We start from the raw sequence: 19,405 nt of genomic DNA on the forward strand, positions 1-19,405 counted from the left end.
AATGCTCTTCCGGGTCGCGTCATCCCAACGCGCCGAGAGCGCAGATATGGAGGAGCTCCGTAGAGTGCCGCTAAACGACCCTGATTCTCTGCTACCCGGAGGCTTCTGGGCCGCCGTGACCGTGTGGCTGGAGAGGCCACAGGTGGCCAACAAGAGGCTGTGTGGCGCCCGCATGGAAGCCCGCGGGAGAACTTTGCGGCCCAGCGCCCAGGCGGAGTGTGGACCGCGGCAGGGACAGGGGCACGGGCTGGAGAGGGAACCGGGACGGGGATCTAGGGCGGACCGCGAAGGCACCGCTCCCGCGGCTGACCTGGACTTGCTATGGAACCGAGTCTCCCAAAGCCTCGTCCACTCCAATCCGGAAATACTGGCCTTCTATGGCCCCTCGTTGGGTTCTCCTCCTGAAGCCGCGCAGGAGCTCGACCTGGTTCTCAGAACGGTCATCCCGAAAGCGAGCCCTCACTTCCCCCTTACAGAGCCGAAGAAAGAACTGGTGGTGCAAGGTAGGAGAGTAGTGGGAAGAGCGCAAACAGACTGAAAAGCTCTCGATTTTTGAGACAGGGTCTTATATGGCCTGGAATTCGCTATGTATAGCAGGCTGGCCTCAAACCCACAGAGATACACCTTCATTGGCCTCCCAAGTGCTAAGATTAAAGGAGCGCGTCTGGCCAGCTCTGACCTTGTATTTTCTAAGTGCTGGCTATAATGATGTGTCCAAAGTGTAGAGCCCTTCTCCCCAGCGACAGACAGCCACTAAGGATTGTAAAGCATCACTCTTGTGTTCATTGCTGCTCAGTTCTATTTCTAAGGGATCTTTTTAAAGCAGCTATGACCTGATGATGGCTTTGTCTTTTTCTCTCAGATGTTTCCAGTGGGAGTGTCACCTTTTTGCCCTTGGAAGAAGATAATGAGGGGAATTTGGAGGTTAAAATGAGCAATGTGTATCAGCTCTGTCTCCATCACAGGGAAGGAGAATGGTAAGAACTGGATACTGCTCTGTTGCACCACTATGTGTTGCCCATCCCAGACATCCTATCTTCAGACAGCTGGAAAGCCAAGGTCTTATGTTGATGGGCTGGTCGCAGATGTACACTGTAATCACCACTCTGCTGTTCCTGGTGCTGGTCCAGGGTTGGGGATCACAATGTAGCCAGAGTCCTCAATCTCTACATTCCATATGCCATTTAGGGTCAAACAGCAACTAGCTGGGATACTCTGCTAGTCAGCTTTCTGTTGCATAATACCCAGGGAAGATAACTTAAGGATGTTTGAGAGCCAGTGAAATGACTCTGTGCATAAAGGTGCTTGCTTCAAATCTTACAAGCTGATTTTGATCCCTAATTCTGTGAGCTGTCCTCTGTCTTTTACTTACACACACACACACACACACACACACACACACACACACACACACACACAGAGAGAGAGAGAGAGAGAGAGAGAGAGAGAGAGAGAGAGAGAGAGAGAGAGAAATGTGTGTATATAATTTTAAAAGGGTATCAGGTTTTAGTTTGTGATCATTCCCCTGTTTGGTTTTGGGGCCTGTAGTGAGGACCTAGGAGCATGAGTCAAAACTTCTCACTCAAGGCAGCCAGAAATAAAGAGGGGGCCCATGGACAAATTCTGCCCTTAAGAGCTCACCCCCCAACCCAACTCCCTGCTTTCTCCAACAAAACTTCACTCACCCTCTAAGCCCCCATCATCCCTAATATCCCTTAAGCTGAATGTCTCTCTGAGTTAGCCTGTTGATGAGGTTGGTCCTGTCATGGTACATTCACTTCCCAAAGGCCCCACCTTAGAGCTCAGCTGAAGTTTTCAACACAGGAGTCTTTGGGGAACATTTTAAATCTAGACCAAATTCACATGAATTCTTATCCCGTCATCACGCTGCTATTAGTATATCTTGGTCCAGAGTAGCGGGTGGCATATCCTGTCATAGTTTAGAGTCTCTCTTATAAAGTGCAGGTTTGTCTTTCGGTAGTAGAACACCTGCCCATCTTGGGCCTAGCTAGGTCCTGGGTTTGATACCAGCAACAACAACATGCACATGTGCGCACATACACACACTGAGAGAAAGAATGTTGTACTTACGGCTCCCTTTTGGAAAATAAACATATGACTTAGGAATAAGAATTGAAGCCAGCACTTCTCATTGGTATTTCTCTTATTTTTGAAGGTTCATATCTGTTTTAATTTTCTGTCCAGAGAGGTGGCATTCGGATGGTGTTGTCTACCCCAAGCCTGCCTGGCTTGCAGAAGAACTGCTGTCCAAGCTGGCCAGGTGGGCAGTGGAGAACAGGAAGAGCGAGTTTAAAAGCACACTTTCCCTGGTCTCTGTCCTGCCCTATAGCAGGATGTACCAGGAGCTCAAAGAGAAGTACAGAGACATGGTAAAGGTAATGCTCAAGGCGTGTTCACGGTCCCCTCATTTAACAAATGACATGGCAGGTGCCTGCCAGGGAGACTCCGTTGCCTGTGGGCTTCCTATCAAGTTCAGGTATCACACTGAAATCCAACTATGGGTACACATAGTGCAAACCAAGATGTTTGGGTACATATTTAAAACCAGAAGTAAACTTTTTCACATTTTTCAAGAACTCAGAAGGGAAATTTTAATCTAAAAATCAATAAACATTGTTAGCTACCATATTATAACATTTACTTTTTTTTTTTTTTTAAGTTTCATTTTTGTTTTTTGAGACAAAGTTTCTGTGTAGCCCCAGTTAGCCTGAAACTCATGGTCCTTCTGCCTCTTCCAAGTGCTAGGGACCCATGTATGTGCCACCGTGTGGGTCTAGCTGGTTTAAGAGAAATTATTTTAATTTTTTTAAAAAGATTTATTCATTTATTATATATAAGTACACTGTAGCTGCCATCAGACACACCAGAAGAGGGCATCTGATCTCTTTACAGATGGTTGTGAGCCACCATGTGGTTGCTGGGAATTGAACTCAGGACCTCTGGAAGAGTAGTCGGGTGCTCTTAACCGCTGAGCCATCTCTCCAGCCCCAATTATTTTAATTTTTAATTTATAGATGTGTCTCTGTGTAGGGATATGTTCATACACATGCAGTTTCCCATAGAGACGTAATAGGGTGTCAGATTCACCTGGGGCTGGACTTAGAGGCAGTGGCAGTAAACTGCCTGACTTGCGTGTTGAGAACCAAACTCAGATTCTTTGCAAGAGCAGTAAGCTCTCAACCTTTGAGCTGTCTCTCCAGCCCTGGCCTCATTAACTTAAAGGTATTTCTAAGACAGTCACTCTAAACAGTCGTGTACTTCATGACAATATGAACTTGAGTTAGTCCTTGCATTATAAGGCAAAGTAGCCCAAGCCACAGGCTTGGATCCTCAGTGATTCATTTAGAGATATGGTTCAGATCTATACAACAGCTGGGCTCCCTTCCCCTGAAGGCCCTGGCCCTGGGAGGGTCTTCCGTCTCCCTGGTACTCTAAATACCTTTAAGGAGGTGCTCCTGCTTTTCAGCCTTTAAACTATTCCCAGGACGTGGTGATGCATTGCATCATTTACTGTACCTGACCATTGTGTAGATGGCTGACTCTGGAGATGTCTTGACTGTCCTGCCTCTGTATCATAGAGCCTGGCCCTGAGCAGTTAGCCCAGTCTCGTGAGTCTGGTATGTGGCCGTCTGCACCATTCTCATATTTCTTCCTCTGAGTGCTTGCATGAGTGTGAAGGGTACATGTACCTATGCATGCACATGCAGAGTTGGGCCCTCCATCGTGAGGGTCTTACACTGAACCTGGAGCTGGCTGGCAGTTAGCCAGCTCCAGTGAGCCTCCTGTTCCCACTGACCCAGGGCTGGGACTACATGAGCCTCATGACTATCCGTGACTTTTTATGTGGGTACTGAGGATTTGAACTCTGATCCCCAGGCTTGCAAAGCAAGCACTTTACCCACTGAGGCACCTCCCTAGCCCTGCTCCTCTCCCTCATCTCATTAGTCATTGTCTCTATACAGATGAGCTGACTTTTTTCTGTGACTGACACTAGTCTATAGTGCTGATGCTTTGGATCACTTTGTACAGGACACAATCTGTCCGTTACAAGCAGCGTAGTAACTGTTTTTTGTATAAAGCACTTATTGCAAGAAATCAACTGTGAACTTGCCTTTAAAATGAAAGTACCTTTATTTATTTTATGATTAGTTTTGGTTTGATCTAGGCTGTTTAGAGATATTTAAATTGTTGATTTCACAGCTATTTACATATTCTCTGAAAACATTTTAGGTTTGGCCTGAAGTAACCGATCCTGAAAAGTTTGTATATGAAGACGTGGCCATTGCTACGTACCTGTTGGTAAGAATATTCGCAGTGTTCACACTCACATGGAATGTGTGAAGTTTGCCTCTCAAAGGTGCTACTATTTGGGGGTAGAGCATTCACCAAGTCAGGACTTGTGTTTTTCCTTGCTGTGAAATGATTTCACATCCTGCATGACTCCTGCAGGAGCACAGAGCATGTGTGAATCAGGAAGCTGGAGGTAGGAGGGCAGACGGTCAGGCATCGGTTAGTGAGACACAGTTGTCACTGTGGAGGCACCAACAATCCAGTGCTGTCCAGCTGTGGGCTGGGCCTCTCTCCCCTCGTCCATCCTTAACTTGCTGCTGGCCAGCTCAACTGGATGCTTCTCTTCTCAGCACTTTTGATTTTCTTATCTGTACAGTGGTTAAACTAGAGCTTCCCTGTTTCTCTTTAACTTGTAGTTCTCTTAGTTTAGAAAACGGGGTTATTTTGGTTGTCAAGGCATGTAGAAGTAAAGGAGAAACACTGAGTCATCTTGGTGTGCTGGTGACCACTGGATGTAGATGCCCTTTTTCTGCTAGAAGGAAACCAGGGCCTTTTATGTGCTGAGCTCAATTGGTACCACTAAGCTGTACCTCAGTCCTGAATAAGTCAGGGGAGAGCAGTGGGGGCTGTGGGGTGTGGGTATGTCCTAGTGTCCCCTGGGCCAAAGACCCCGTGTGTGCTGCTCATTTGTGTCACCTTCATGGGAGCCCTGGGGTCTTGAAAGAAGTTACTCCACCCCCAGTTCTCATACCCTAGTGGCATTAGCGTTTGGGTCCTTCATTTTCTTTCTCTTTGTAATCTTTGGGCCAGAACCCAGGGCCTTACAAATCCTGTTAGGATTGATCTGGAATAGAATGAGTCAACATGGGAATTGTGTTTACTTTGTCTCTTTCTTCAGATCCTATGGGAAGAGGAAAGGGCTGAGAAGGGCATCACCACCAAGCAGTCTTTCGTGGACCTGGGGTGTGGAAATGGCCTTCTGGTCCACATCCTGAGCAACGAGGGGGTGAGCACAGCTTTGTTGCCTTTTCTCAAGCTTTCTCTGGGTTGGGCAAAGGGGCCTCCATGGTTTTTTTTATTTTTTAATTATTTTAAGGCAGTGTCTTAGAGTGTAACTTGACTAGCCTAGAACTTGCTATATAGTACAGGTTAGCCTCAAACTCACAGAGACCTCTCTGTGACTCCACCTTATTCGGCTACACCCAGCTCCAACATTTCTTGATGCTGCAGCCTGGCTCATTTGCAGTGGCATCCCTGAAAGGGCCTGGAGGCTGAGTCTAGGGGTGATGGGAAAGTTCCATGGCTCTACCCAAGTTGGAGAAGAATAAGGTTGGAGTCAAGGTGCACGGACTGTGAGGGGGCTGATCACAAGCTTTCCTTCCCCACCATGTCCGCTGAGCACTGGCTCTGGATGTGTCCTTAGGACACAGCTACTAAGGTCCCTTTTAAAGTTCTGTGATGATCGCTGGTGGGGTGCAAGTTCTCACCAACCACGCAGGTGTGCAATGTTGCCAAGAGTTGGGAGCTGTGCCTCTCCCAGATGCCAGGCACATCTGCCCTTTTTTTTTTGTTCTTTTTTTCGGAGCTGGGGACCGAACCCACGGCCTTGACCCAGGGCCTTGCGCTTCCTAGGCAAGCGCTCTACCACTGAGCTAAATCCCCAACCCACATCTGCCCTTTTTATGTGGCAGTGGCAGATTTATGTGTGCCTGCAGATTTGTTATTTTTGCTAACTTACTGTAATGGTCCAAACTTAACTCATAATTTTAAAACTTCTCATCTCAGCATCCAGGCAGAGGGATTGATGTCCGAAGAAGAAAAATCTGGGACATGTATGGACCCCAAACTCAGCTGGAGGTACTGCCCCACCCCTCGATCTAGCAAGAATTGTCCCCTAGGGTCAGCTGTTGGCAGGAGTGCTTCTGGATTTAGCCCCCACTGTCTCACATGCTGCCCACAGCTGCCACTGGACCTGTCCTGCCTCCCCACTGCCCCCCATGCCCATAGCTGCCACTGGACCTGGCTGCCCCCCCTGCTGTCCCCCCACGCCCACAGCTGCCACTGGACCTGGCTGCCCCCCCACTGCCCCACACACTGCCCACAGCTGTCACTGGACCTGCCCTGCCCCCTGCTGCCCCACACACGCCCATAGCCATTGCTCTATCTGTAGCAGGAAGTACAGCTTTAGAGACTTTGCATTTTCTGTTGTCTCATCTCTTTTTCAAGTTGGGGTAATAGGACAAAGGCTTTGAGGGGCAGGGAGCTCACTGCAAGCCCCTCAGCCCTTACTTTTCCTTCTTTACTCATGGTTGTTTTCCCAGGAGTTCATAATTGCTTGTAGATTCACGGTACAGGAAATTTAGCCAAGCAACCTGGTGAACTCCTGTAATTCTGACACTTGTGAGGTGGAGACAGAAAGATAACTTAGTTCAAGGCCAACCTGGGTTTCGTGAGACCTTTACCTTAAAAAAAGGAAGGAAATTGAGAAATTTTTTAGGGCTGAGTGTGGTGGCATCTGTCTTTAACCTCAACTCTTGGGAGGCAGAGGCAGGTACATCCCTGAGTTCTAGGCCAATGTAGTCTACATGAACAGGTTCCAACCCATCTGATGCTAATAGTTAGACATTGTCTCTTAAAAGAAAGAAACTTTAGTCTCCATTTTGAGGACTGTTGGTGTGTGGCGGGTGTATAGCGAGCCCTGCTGGTGGATGTGCAGTCCATGCTGGCCGTGAGACTGACAACCAACAGGAGTTATTTGGCAGAATTTGGTTATTTGGTGTTACTGTATCCCTGGGGCTTGCCCTCTGCTTGGTAGGGACTTTAAACTGTCCCATGTTTCTTAGGGTTTTACTGCTGTGAAAGGACACCCCAACCAAGGCAACTCTTATAAAGACAAACATTTAGTTGGGGCTGACTTATAGATTCAGAGGTTCAGTCCAGTATCATCATGTGGGAAGCATGGCAGCCTCCAGGCAGATGTGGTGCTATAGAGAAGGAACTGAGAGTTCTACATCTTGATGTAAAGGCAGGCAGGAGACTTCCTTCCACAGGCAGCCAGGAGGAGGCTTACTGCCACAGTGGGTGGAGCTTGAGCATAGGACCTCAAAGCCAACTCCACAGTGATGCACTTCCTCCAACAAGGCCACACCTCCTAATAGTGCCACTTCCCGTGGGCATACTCAGACTACCACATAGTAGTAAGTCCTGACTACAGGAAGTGCTGATTGGTATGAAGGGCTTTCAGGAATTGTGTAGAGGTTTGAGCTGTTCCTTAGGGATCTTTAGCACCTGCCTCAGCCCCTTCCATGAGTCACCCTGATGTGGGAACCCCATCTAGTCTCAGTGCAGGCATTGAGTGTGTGAGGTGGAAGCCATCTGTGTTGTGTTGCACTCTGCCTGAGCCTGTGGCCCTGAGCATTTGATGGGTTGCGTGCTGCTGCCGTTCATAGTGTATTTCCAGCTGCAGTTGTGGGTTTCTCTGAAAGCTCTGACTGAAATCCCATCCATTGTGGCTTAAGCATCTTTCCAATCCCTGTTCAGTGGGAGTGTATTTGGAATCTCAGATTGTCTGGAGTTTGTGCATAGAATGGGATGGTTGCAATTTGCTGTATTCAGAAGGCCTTTTGTAAAGCAGGTCTAATTGTTTCCAGGACCCCGTGGCCTAGTAATGGCCGTCCAAAGTATAAGTAAGTTCTTGACACATGAAGGACAAATGGGCACATATAAGTGCAGAGGTTAAAGGTTTGTTTCCCTATGTGGTTATGTATGTGGCAGTTGGACTGTGTACGTACAGTGTCTTAGCATCAGTGTAAACTTGTCAGGAACCAGCACCTCCATAGCTGTGATGCTCCTGCTGGGAGGGATTATTAATTTGAGACTGGCAGTTGACCACCAGGAAGGGTGCTGTACAGAAACTAAGAAGGGTGGTGTGGGTGAGATATCACAGCTGAGAGTTCCCTGACCATAGTGACAGAATAGCCTAGAACTTGTGGGCTCATTTGGTTACCAGCTGTTTCACTGTTGGATACTTTCTGTGTTTATGCAGGGAAACAAGTTAAGTCATCAGAAAAGTGCTGTTTTGAGGGACTCAAAAAGTTGCCAATGATTTGTGTCCTTGGGGACCAACTATGGGCAGAATAGTCACCTTTTAGTGAGCTGGGCACAGAGGAGGCCTGGGAGGGTCATGTGGTAGGTGGACTGCGGCCATAGCCCAGAGCTTCTGGTGCATGGACTGACTGGTTCAACTTGTGTGACATTCTTAAGGAAGGTTCCATCACTCCAAGTGACAAGACACTGTTCCCTGGTGTTGACTGGCTGATTGGTAACCATTCTGATGAGCTCACCCCCTGGATCCCTGTCATTGCAGCCAGGTAAGCAGGAGAGATGGGTGTCTGTGTCTTCTGAGCATGTGTCCTCCATAGCACCCTGGCCACTGCGGCACTGACATGGTAACTCAGTGTTGAAATGACGGCAGCATATATACTGAGTACATTTAAATCTACCTGCTTTCTTTCGAAACCGTGCCTATTAATAAACCTAAGCCACACACATGCCTCCAACATGTTCTGTTGGCTCCATTGATTCCACTGTTATCATCTCTATGACATTTCTAACCCATGTGCTTTTTCTTTTTTTAATGTTCTTCTGATTTTGGGGGGTTTGGTTTTGAGGGGAAATCTTTCCTCAGACAGACCCTTTGCAGCAGTCTGCACCTTACAGACAGACCACTGAGGATTCTGAGATGCAGGGCCTTCAGCCCTGCTTCCCTTAGTCTTATATTGGGCCTCTCCCACCACCAGAACTCTTTGAGTTTGGCATGCTTCTAGCTCCACTCCAGGTCATGTCTGAACTTACCTTTGCTGCATCTGTCTTGGTTTCTAATACCTACCTGAAGTTCCAGCTCTGGAGAGCTAAAATCAGAGGGCCAGAGTAACTGCACAGGAAAATTATCTTTTATTAATTCAATATTTTATTGCAAAATATGATGTGCTGCATAGTTTTTAGAGACCCATGGGAAAGAATCTCAATATGGTGGCTATGCTTTTTACCCCAGCACATTGAAGGTTGAGGCAAGGAAGTCAGGAATAAATAGTTCTTGAAACCTTGTCTCAAAAAAAAAAAAAAAAAAAAAAAATCCGCTCATTTATAGATGTAAGAATTGCCAGGAACAGCCTAGGACTCAGTCCTGTGTTGCTTGTGCATGCTATGGTGAGCCTGTCTACCTGGGTCGGGCTGGGCTCCTTGGGTCTTCCTGGCTCTCTGCTGGGCTCCTAAACATTTCCTGGATTTCTTTCCTTTCCAGGTCTTCCTATACCTGTCGGTTCTTCGTCCTGCCCTGCTGTTTTTTTGACTTTGTAGGGCGATACCGGCGGCGGCAGAGCAAGAAGACACAGTACCGAGAGTACCTGGACTTCGTGCTGGAGGTGGGGCTCTCCTGTGGCTTCCACGTACAGGAGGACTGCCTCAGGATTCCGTCTACCAAGCGGGTATGTGCCAGAGCAGGTCCAGGGCCTGGGAGCTCTGTGTGCTTTGCCTAGAGCTCCTTCAGAGCTCCTTCAGGCCTGTCCTCAGGCCGACAGCTTTTCCCCCAAATGCTATGTCAGCAAATCTGGCTTCTCTGAGCGGGCTAAGGCTCACTCTGGGGTGGCAGACTTGTGTTTCATGGCTGCAGTTCCACTGATTGTCACTAATTCCCAAGGAAGCTCATGCAGTCTCTGAGCCAGTGTTGCAGTTGGATGATCTGCATTGTGCCCAGTAAGTGCTGGTGGGGACCAAACACATCAGATGCTGCTCAGCTCCAAACGCAGAGCCCATGGTAGGGCTGAGCGGCCTTAATGGACTTCGTTGGCCCTCTTTGCTGGTGTGCACTTTAACTTTGGAGTTGATGATCAGAGAAAAAAATGCAGAGGAAGTTCCCTAGATGCACTGGGCACCTACATCATGCTAGCAGGTTAACACACAGCCCACTCTCTCACAGACCTCAGAAACCTTCAGTGGTAAACTGTGTTATCCCTGGATCAAGGGCAGTTCCAGTAAGGACCACTGGAGCTAACTTGCACCTTCCTGCATCCACATTCCTCAGTAGTTTTTATTGTTGTTGTTATTATGAAATCATTTCTGTTGGTATCTGTTCAAAAGAATAAGGGTTTTGGAGCTAAGGGTATTCTTTAGAGGGGATAGCTTCCCAGCATGTACTAGGCCTTGGATTCCATCCCTAATATAACCAAAAAGGCTCAAGTAAGGATTTCTTTTCTTTTTTTTTTTTTTTTTTTTTTTTTTTTTTTTTTTTTTTTGAGCTGGGGACTGAACCCAGGGCCTTGCGCCATAGGCAAGCACTCTACCACTGAGCCAAATCCCCAACTCCGATTTCTTTCTTTTCATGGTATAATTTGTACTTCAGCAAAAGTGTGCTCCAGGAGTGTTGAAATTCAATGTCTCTTCAAACACAGGTCTGCCTCATTGGGAAATCCAGAACATACCTGCCTTCTGCAGAGGTCTGGATGGATGAGCAGAGAACACGATACCTGCACAGCAGACAGGGCCTTCCACAGAGCCTGCCTGGTGGGGGACATGCACCTTCTGTACCCCAGACTGCTGCTCACGATGACGATGCTGGTCACCAGGACAGTCACAGGACCTTTGATGCTGGTCACCAGGACAGTCACAGGACCTTTGATGCTGAGGCTGAGTGCATGCCAGAGGGCCTGGCTGCTGAGCGAGGAACAGGAGCCCCAGCCACAGGACTCTGGGTGCCTGGGTTCTGCCCTAGAGAAAAGGCTGAGCGTGTGAGGAATTGTGCTGCCCTCCCTCGAGACTTCATTGACCAAGTGGTTTTACAGGTGGCAAACTTGTTGTTAGATGGAAAGAGGTTCAACACGGGAAACTCTGAAGCCGGGAGTCTGAAGACCTGGAATGGAGGAGGTAGGCCCCCACTGAGGCAGGCTCACTGGCCATTGGGACTCTGGGTCTTCTTAGCTCAGCACACTCAGCTGGGAGTGAACAGCTGACCACAGTAGCATCTGATTGTTCATTGGCTGGAACCTGTACATTGGAGAGAAAACAGGCAAAGTAGGGTTGCTGTTACAGCAAAGGCTGTCAGAGCTTCCAGCTGCACCTCTTTCCTTCCACCTGTGACCACCAGGAGGCGGTATGGGGCCATCTGCTGACCAGAACCAGCGTTACACCTGAAGCTGAGAACATTGCCTCGTTCTCTCCCCACACAGGTGCAGGTGGCCCCCAGCATAATGTAAAGCACAGTGGCAACACTTGTCCTTGCCACATCCTCTGTGATTGCTGGGTCCAGGTTTCTTCCCTTTATCCTCTCATCTCCCACATGTGACATGGCAGGACCTTGTATGTTCCCCTTCAGAGCTAACCAATCCTGGGAGCCTCCACTGGCCAGAGTGGTCTCGGCTCAGGTGACCATATAACTTAAAGATTCAGCACTCTGTAGATGCTAATATAGGGTCTTTGCAGAGGGAGGCAGGCAAGGTTTCCCACCAAGGCTGAAAGAACAAAGGGAGCTCTGGGATGGCAGCAGGGTCTGGGATGGCAGCGGGGTCAGGTTCCTGAGTGTACTGTACAAGCCAGATTCCTGCTTTACCAGAGGAAGTGATGGGAACTGGGGGCTGCTGGGCTATGCCTGGGATGGAAAGCCATGAGCAGGATGGGCCCTCCTGCAAACCTAGGTCCAGAGATGGCTCTAGGGGCTGGGTCTCACCCTGCCTGCTACCAGGAGGAGTTCTGGGTGGGGACCATACTGTACCTGATGGGTATCTGGAGGCCCGTGTTTATGAGACTCTCAAGTACCCCTGGGTGTGTGAGGAAGGTGTGCCTGGGCCTCTGAGGCTACCCATGGCCTTTCCCTTTTCTTCCTGATAGAGGCCTGGATATCTCCCTCAGTAAACTATTGCTGGACACTAAGAAGGAGGCCCTCCAGTCTGGGTCAGTGCTGCTACTGCTTAAGTAATAAGGCTGGAGGCTGGGCTGTCTTTAGCCTCCAGCTCTAGGAGGCACAGGTGCACTGAAAGGTGAGACCTTTGGCAAGTGCACCCAGGGAGACCCATTGTCATCTAAATTGAAATAGACTTCATTGTCGCTGGGTGTCTGGTCAGGGTGTTTTCATGTCTCAGCAGGGTCTTGAGCAGCATTGTGAATGAGAGAGACCTCACTGTGATATCTGCAACTCTGTGTCACTCCTCCCATTCCAGCCCCACCTGTGTGCCTGGCTTAGGTGGGCAGTGCCCTGCAACGCTCTGACAGCTTGCAAGAGGCAGAGCTAGAAGCTTGTCTGTTGGTCTTTGCCCCTCAGCTCTGAGCCATATCTCCTGGGGGTTGGGCCACCCACCATGTGTTGGTAGACTTACTTGATGCTCAGCCTGCATAGTGGAAGCATGTGGTCCTGAATGCTGGCACACTGTCACTGTGGCTGGGGTGACTGTCACTCTCATGTCCTGTGGTTGTATGGTATGGATTCATTAAATTGCACTCACAGGGTCCTGCAGCTGAAGCACAATTGAAGCTTCAGGATTGGCTTTGGCTTTAGGACCCAACAGTCTCTGTTGACTATAGGCTTGTAATCTAGGCTATCTGTGGAAACCTGCTTTCCCACAGGGAGCCTTTCCTTGGCAGAAGTGGCTGCAGAACTAAACTCAGAAACGCTGCAGCAGCTGAAGCGGGAGTGTGGAGGCCTACAGACCCTGCTCAGGAATAGCCATCAGGTATTTGAAGGTAAAATCTCTGAGGTCGTCATACACTGTCCTTCCTGCTTGTCCCCTCTGGGTTCCTCTGTAGGTTCCTCCTGTGCATCCCGTAGACTTGCTTTCTGTCCCCCATGGAGGGGGTTGTGATACTCAGGGGCAGCCTAGATGTTCAGAAGAACCAAGTGGACAGTACCAGGTCACCACCAGCTTATAGCGTAGAGTGAAGCCATAGCTACCTTTCTCTCTAGACACACTCCAGCCTCTACTCAGACTGCTAGTGCCTTGGTCCAGAAGCTCCTGTCTAGGATATACCCCTGAGCTCCCCTTACTTTGTGATACCTGTTCCTCACACAGAGAAGGTGGTTAGTTGAAAAGCCTGCTGGCTGCATCTTGTGTCACCACAGAACATGGTTTACCTCTGCCACCTGCAACAAGAAGGCATGTGGAGCTGTAGAGCCCACCAGTCAACTTGGGGACATGAGCCTTCTAGTCTCTGCTTGATATCCTCAACACTGGATTCCATACCTCCAGAGATAAAAGGGAGCATTCCTCATGGGCTGTGGCTCAGTTCCCATCCTGCAGGAGTGTTTAGTCTAAGGATGGAGAGTGGAGTATGACAGTGTCTGCCCAGAGGCCTGAGGTGTAGAGACAGCACTGTAAATTCATGAGTGTGTAGGAATAGCACAGGCGAGAAGAGCTGCAGGAGCCAAGTCCTCTCACCAGCTCTCTCCGCAGGCCACTCCTACTTCATGGGGTGTGTGCATCTCCTCTAAAAGTGTGTATGCCCCATGTCTCAGTTATGGTTACTATTGCTGTGATAAACACCATAACCAAAAACAACTTGGGGAGTATCTTAGTTAGAGTTTTACTGCTGTGACCAGATACCATGACCAAGGCAAGGCTTATAAAGGACAACATTTAATTGGGGCTGGCTTACAGGTTCAGAGGTTCAGTCCATTATCATCAAGGTGGGAACATGGCAGCATCCAGGCAGGCATGGTACAGGCAGAACTGAGAGTTCTACATCTTCATCTGAAGAAAGCCAGGAACAGACTCAGGCAGAGCTAGGAGGAAATGTCTTCAAGCCCATGCTCACAGTGACACACCTACTCCAACAAGGCTACACCTCCTAATAGTAGCATTCCCTGGGCCAATCAGACCACCACAGGGATGAAGGAGTGTATTTGGTTGACATCAAGTCCATTGAGGAAAGCCAGTATAGGAACTCAAACCAGTGAGAAACTGGAGGCAGGAGTTGATGCAAGTCTGTGGAAGGAATGCTGCTTACCAGCTTGCTCTCTATGGCTTCCTATAGAACCCAGGACCACCAGCCCAGGGGTGGTTCTACCCATATCAATCACTAGTTATGTAAATGCCCTGCAGGCTCGCCTGCAGCCCGATCTTCTAGAGGCATTTTCCCAGTTGAGTTGCTACCTTCCAGATTACTATAGCTTATGTCGGGTTGATATAAAACCAGCACACCCCCCCTGGAGTGCATTCACCCCAGGCACTTCCACATTGTCACGCATTACCGTTGTGCCTTCACTACAAGTATCCTCTCAGGCTCAGTTTCTCAGCCCTTTCTTAGGAGGTAGTGCTCCAGTCAGGACTTGGAAACAGGTTGGGGCTTAATCCAGGAAGGGCCACTGACTGATGATGATAGGGAATGGGGCCTTAATGGGGGGGACACAGGTGTTGGAAAGTTGTCCCAGTCTCATCCCACATACATGAAAGACAAGGTGTGTGCTGCCTCATACATCTGTCCAATGTACATGAGAATATGGGTGCCCGGTACTCCTGAGCATATATGTACTTGCTGCCTGTGTGTACACATGGGAACATGGTGTCAGGCACTCTCTCATGTGAGGCTATGACTGTATGAGTCTACACAGCTGCCCTTGGGTGGTCCAATTGTCCTTGAGAAGTTAATATGGTTCTGTCCAGCCAACTGGCCCTCACTTGGGTGAATACTGCTTGTGGGTAGGTGCAGGAATGGCCTGACACCCCCCTGGAGGCATTACTGAAACCAAGAGCCCCACACTCAGACGTCCAGATGAACTGTCCAGTACCCAGGATCTGTGCTTACTTAGAAAGCTTTAGTCAGTTAAAGTACTGCAGCCTGAGGGGCTACACGGTTTCTTTGACTTTGTGAAGGATGGTCACTCCTGTCTAGTGTAAATATGCATGTATGGGGTTAACCACTTTTCGGTGCAGTTCGCTGTGGGGGGCAGTTATTTTTGAAGTCATTTCTGAGTAGAAGACTAGGGATCCAGCCACGTGAACATTCTCTCTGCAGTCATGCAGAAAATATGTGCTGAAACTGGGGCTTATCTCTGGATGATGTTTTGTTTTGCTTTAAGCTAATGTGGCTCTGGCTGGTCTGGGGACATGTGTGCTCCTGAGGAAGCTAGCTTTCAGATTTCATGCTCATGTGCACAGTGGCTCATGTGCACAGTGTCCTGTACCATATCAGAATTGACCCTATCTTGGGGTTGGGGATTTAGCTCAGTGGTAGAGCGCTTGCCTAGGAAGTGCAAGGCCCGGCCCGATCCCCAGCTCCAAAAAAAAAAAAAAAAAAAGAACCAAAAAAAAAAAAAAATTGACCCTATCTTGACTCTGCCCCTTCCTGGGGCCTTCATGTTGTTTCTTCTGTCTTTCTGTCTTCTGGTGAGGCTGGATATAGCTCAGAGGTCACCAGTGAGTTTGACAATCCAGGCCAGGCGAGACCCTAATGCTGGTACTTATAAAGACAAAGCACCTTTTTCTTTCTTTTCTTTTTTTAAAGATTTATTTATTTATTTTATGTATATGATTGCACTGTAGCTGTCTTCAGACACACCAGAAGAGGGCATCAGATCCCATTACAGATCCCATTACAGATGGTTGTGAGCCACCATGTGGTTGCTGGGATTTGAACTCAGGACCTCTGGAAGAGCAGTCAGTGCTCTTAACCACTGAGCCGTCTCTGTAGCCTCTTGGTGCTCTTTCTGTTCCCTGGTTCTCAGCTTGTGCTAGTGAGAGGCTACTGATGTGGAGCAGCTGCTGAGCGGAGCCTCTTTTGCTGCTTCGCAGTCCAGCAGGAGGCATGAGTTGGGGATTGGGAAGGCAACAAATTTGTTCCTGTGATTCCGTTTTAAATTACTAGCACATTTCCCAGAGAACTGTTGGTGGTCTGACTTGGATGGATGGTATGTGCCCTGGAGGGCCACCCATCTTGGTGCCTCACACCATCTTTCCAGAGTGAGGGCTGTGGGGCCACCAGGGAGCTGACTGCCTGGCATCCTGGTATAAACTGGGAACATAGGCACACTGCATCCTAGATGCCTAGCTACCCCTCTCTAGGCCTCTGCTATTGTTAGTGTTCCCTTTTGGTCTTTACTGACTGGGTCTGACCACATGACCCTTGCAAAGAGTGCCCCATTGTGTGGCTAGGCATGCTACTAGTTCATAGGCATCCAAGGAGGTTCTGTTGGCCACCATGTCCAGAGTGACGACCCAAGCCAGCATTCAGGGCAGGCTTCAAGTCCCCTGTTGACCTCAGATTGCTTAAACATGTCAGAACTTCCAGCAGGGACAGGGACTTCTGGCCACTTACAGACAAGTGTCCTGGCGCTTCTGGGAGATGCCCTCGAGGCTCCTCTGAGCACAGTTCAGAGAGTTCTGGGCCCACAGTGACAGTCCTCGTCTGTGGTGGGAGGCTCTGCTCTGGGAAACTTCTCTGAGTCCTGAAGTGACCCTAACCTGGGCTTTGGTTCAGGAAAGACAAACCTCAGCCCAATGGGGGTTGGTTGCATGTGGTGTCACTTGACTGGGGGCTTCAAGCCATCCCTGAAGACGGAACCCTCCCTGTGTCCTATGTGCCATAGGGTCCTCTCAGGACTCACTGCTCAGGTTTCCAAGGGAAATATTTACTTCTGACAGCAGCCAGGCTCACTGGAGCCATAGCACAGGGGAATCCAGAGCCGACAGGAAGCTGCATTCACTCATACACATTTGGTTCAGTTCTGGAAGTCAGTGAGCCAGACTTCTCAAATGAGGCACTTTTGTTCCTCCTGCCACTCTGGCCACAGGTAGTTTTTCAGGACTGGGGGAGGGGGCTGGAAGGTTTGGTTGCTTTGGCTGAGTTTCATACAGAGCTGTTGGCTCCTCAGAATGAAGTGGCAAAGGGCAGCAGGCCACTCTGGCTGTTTCCTGACTGCTATCCATTGTGCATCCAGGTCCCCTGAGGTAGGACTTAGGGCTGAAGGCCCTCTCCTTGACCCTGTACCCCCTGGCAGGACTCTCCACAAGGTGGCGTTTGTCAATCCCTGCATACTAATAACACTTAAGGAAAGTCTTAGGCTTTGTCTTTTTGTCCTAAACCTCAGTTCTGAATGGGCGAGTTCACATCCGTGACTGGCGGCGGGAGCTGCAGAGGGAAAAGCCTCCAGAAGCCAAGCGGAGCCTGTCTGCAGAGGTGTTCAAGACTCGAATCTGCTGGTTCTTCACTCACCACCCTGATGGCTGTGTACTGCCTGCTGCCCGTTGCCCCTTTGCACATGGGCTGGAAGAGCTGCGCCCGTCTCAGACCTTGAAGAAGCAGAGGCAGGCTCCCTGAGTCACCTCTTCAGTGTTCTCTAGCTGTTGGGTTCTGTGGCTCTCCTGCCTGTCTCCCTTATCCTGATGACATCATGTTGGGACTGGGTTGGCTTCAGTCTGACCTGTTGGTATGCAGAGCCACTGTCAGTCACTGGTACATGCGGGCTGTGGACTGCTCTGATGCCAGAGCCACCATGTCAACCTCTGCAAAAATGACCTCATTCCCGGGACTGTGTGCCCCAAGTCTCCTCTGCCGAGGAGCTCTCTGCTCACGGGATCCCTGTAAGCAGAGGCACAGGGCTTTCTGAGGTCCTTATTGGAGTCCTACAGCTTCCAGAGTCACCCCTAGCCACCTGAGTTCGAGGCATGACTCAGTGAGCATTGCCTCCGCCTTATCCTTCTCTTTAGAACATTCTCCCCAGAAGTGTGGGACAGTTTTTCCTTTCAGGAAACATTATTTCCGTTTAAGTTTGTTTTCAGTTTTAAACAAAAAGGAGCGTTCACTGCATCTCAGCTGAATGTCCTGGGGACCAGTCTCTGAAACCCCCCATGTGGTAGAAGTATTTGTGGTGACCAACCTGGTGTCATCTGAGTGGTGAGAATAAAGTCATTTATTCTGAAGAGCCAAGGGCTCTACAGCATCCCAGAGCAGGGCAGCTACCATGGGCTCTCGGGCCCGGCTGGTAAGAGCTTGCTCCCCCAGAGCTTGCTCCCGCCTCTTCCCTTGACACTTTCGTAGCCCCAGCTCCCAGAACAGTGATGGCCGTCTACCACCACTCTCTCGGATGGACTAGGTTGTGTGTCCTCAGGAACTCAGAGAGGAGCAGTCTCTGTCCTCTCATTAGCCCTACCTGTAATTGCCTTTTCTCCCAGGTCCACAGGGGCCTAGAAGCTATAGAGCCCCTTTCCAGCTTGGCCTCTTGTCTGAAAGGCAGCGTTTGGTCTCAGGCCCTGTAGGTGCCTGGAAATCTAATGGTTCCCAAGAATTTAGTGAGGCAAGGTTCCCAGGGGTATTGGGTCTGGCTTTCAGGTTTTTCTAGAGCCCCATGTTAAGATAGCTAGACTGAGAGGTGGGACAACAGTCTTAGGTTCCCACCTTTTCTAGTTCACAAAGCCTGGCTTGGTCTGGGAGAAGACACCACAGAAGCGTCTTCAGGATGAGCAGTGGGCTTGCCCCCCCCTTCATTGGCTCACGCCCTTTCCAGGGCCTGCATTCAGTGAGGACAATTTCCAGAAGCCCCTGCATGAGGATGAGCAGGCTTAGGGAAGTGCTCATGGAGGAGGTGGGCCGTACCTAGTCAGTGTGCTGCTCTGCTGTTCTGTTTGTTAAAGCGGCATTCTACCATGTCAGCGACAGGGACAGAGGAGCAAGTGAGCTCAGCTGAAGGAGTGTGCTAACCCAACTGCCATGCTGGCTGGTGAACAACACTCTTGTTCATAATCGTGGGGTTTGTCTGGAGCATGGCCTCTTGGTCCCTTTGGTTTCTGAGTCTTCAGATGATTGTGTCCCACAAGGTTAGAGCTCAGTGTTGGTGGTGAGAGCTGCTCTGAGTTCCAGAGCACTTACAAGGTAAGGGCATCACCTCTGCTTTGGGTGATGGTTCGTTTTCTTTTGATATGCATCAAGTGGCAATGGACCTGAAGGCTTAGAGCACTTCAGTAGGACAAGCATAATTTTGCTGGGCCTTTATGCCAGGTCTCTCCTGGCTGCTCCAAGGAATAGCCTACAGCTGAGGTCTCAGCAGACTAGACTGGGGGAGGAGCTGTGCCCATGGTCTCGAGCTGGCAACAGCAGCAGGCCAGTTCATACCTGT

At 49.5% G+C, this 19,405-nt stretch overlaps 1 protein-coding gene across 1 annotated transcript; it reads left to right on the forward strand.

Annotated features, from left to right (window-relative positions):
* The first annotated feature begins 24 nt into the window (after nt 1-24).
* Trmt44 (tRNA methyltransferase 44 homolog) lies at nt 25-18,214 on the forward strand. Its single transcript, XM_032916481.1, has 11 exons — nt 25-503; nt 863-977; nt 2,177-2,396; nt 4,252-4,320; nt 5,210-5,317; nt 6,097-6,168; nt 8,575-8,681; nt 9,614-9,797; nt 10,761-11,232; nt 12,925-13,041; nt 17,381-18,214. The coding sequence occupies exons 1-11, from the start codon at nt 47-49 to the stop codon at nt 17,608-17,610; spliced, it is 2,151 nt and encodes a 716-aa protein (XP_032772372.1). The 5' UTR covers nt 25-46; the 3' UTR covers nt 17,611-18,214.
* Nucleotides 18,215-19,405: the final 1,191 nt, after the last annotated feature.

The sequence above is a fragment of the Rattus rattus genome, chromosome 11 (assembly GCF_011064425.1).
Source record: "Rattus rattus isolate New Zealand chromosome 11, Rrattus_CSIRO_v1, whole genome shotgun sequence".
In the NCBI taxonomy this organism is placed as follows: domain Eukaryota; kingdom Metazoa; phylum Chordata; class Mammalia; order Rodentia; family Muridae; genus Rattus; species Rattus rattus.

Excerpts from the sequence above, each read along its gene's own strand:
- Trmt44 (XM_032916481.1), top strand. The coding sequence starts at position 47 with ATGGAGGAGCTCCGTAGAGTGCCGCTAAACGACCCTGATTCTCTGCTA. Across the intron at positions 978-2,176 it reads CATCACAGGGAAGGAGAATG|GTTCATATCTGTTTTAATTT; the intron begins GTAAGAACTGGA and ends TTATTTTTGAAG. Across the intron at positions 5,318-6,096 it reads ACATCCTGAGCAACGAGGGG|CATCCAGGCAGAGGGATTGA; the intron begins GTGAGCACAGCT and ends TTCTCATCTCAG.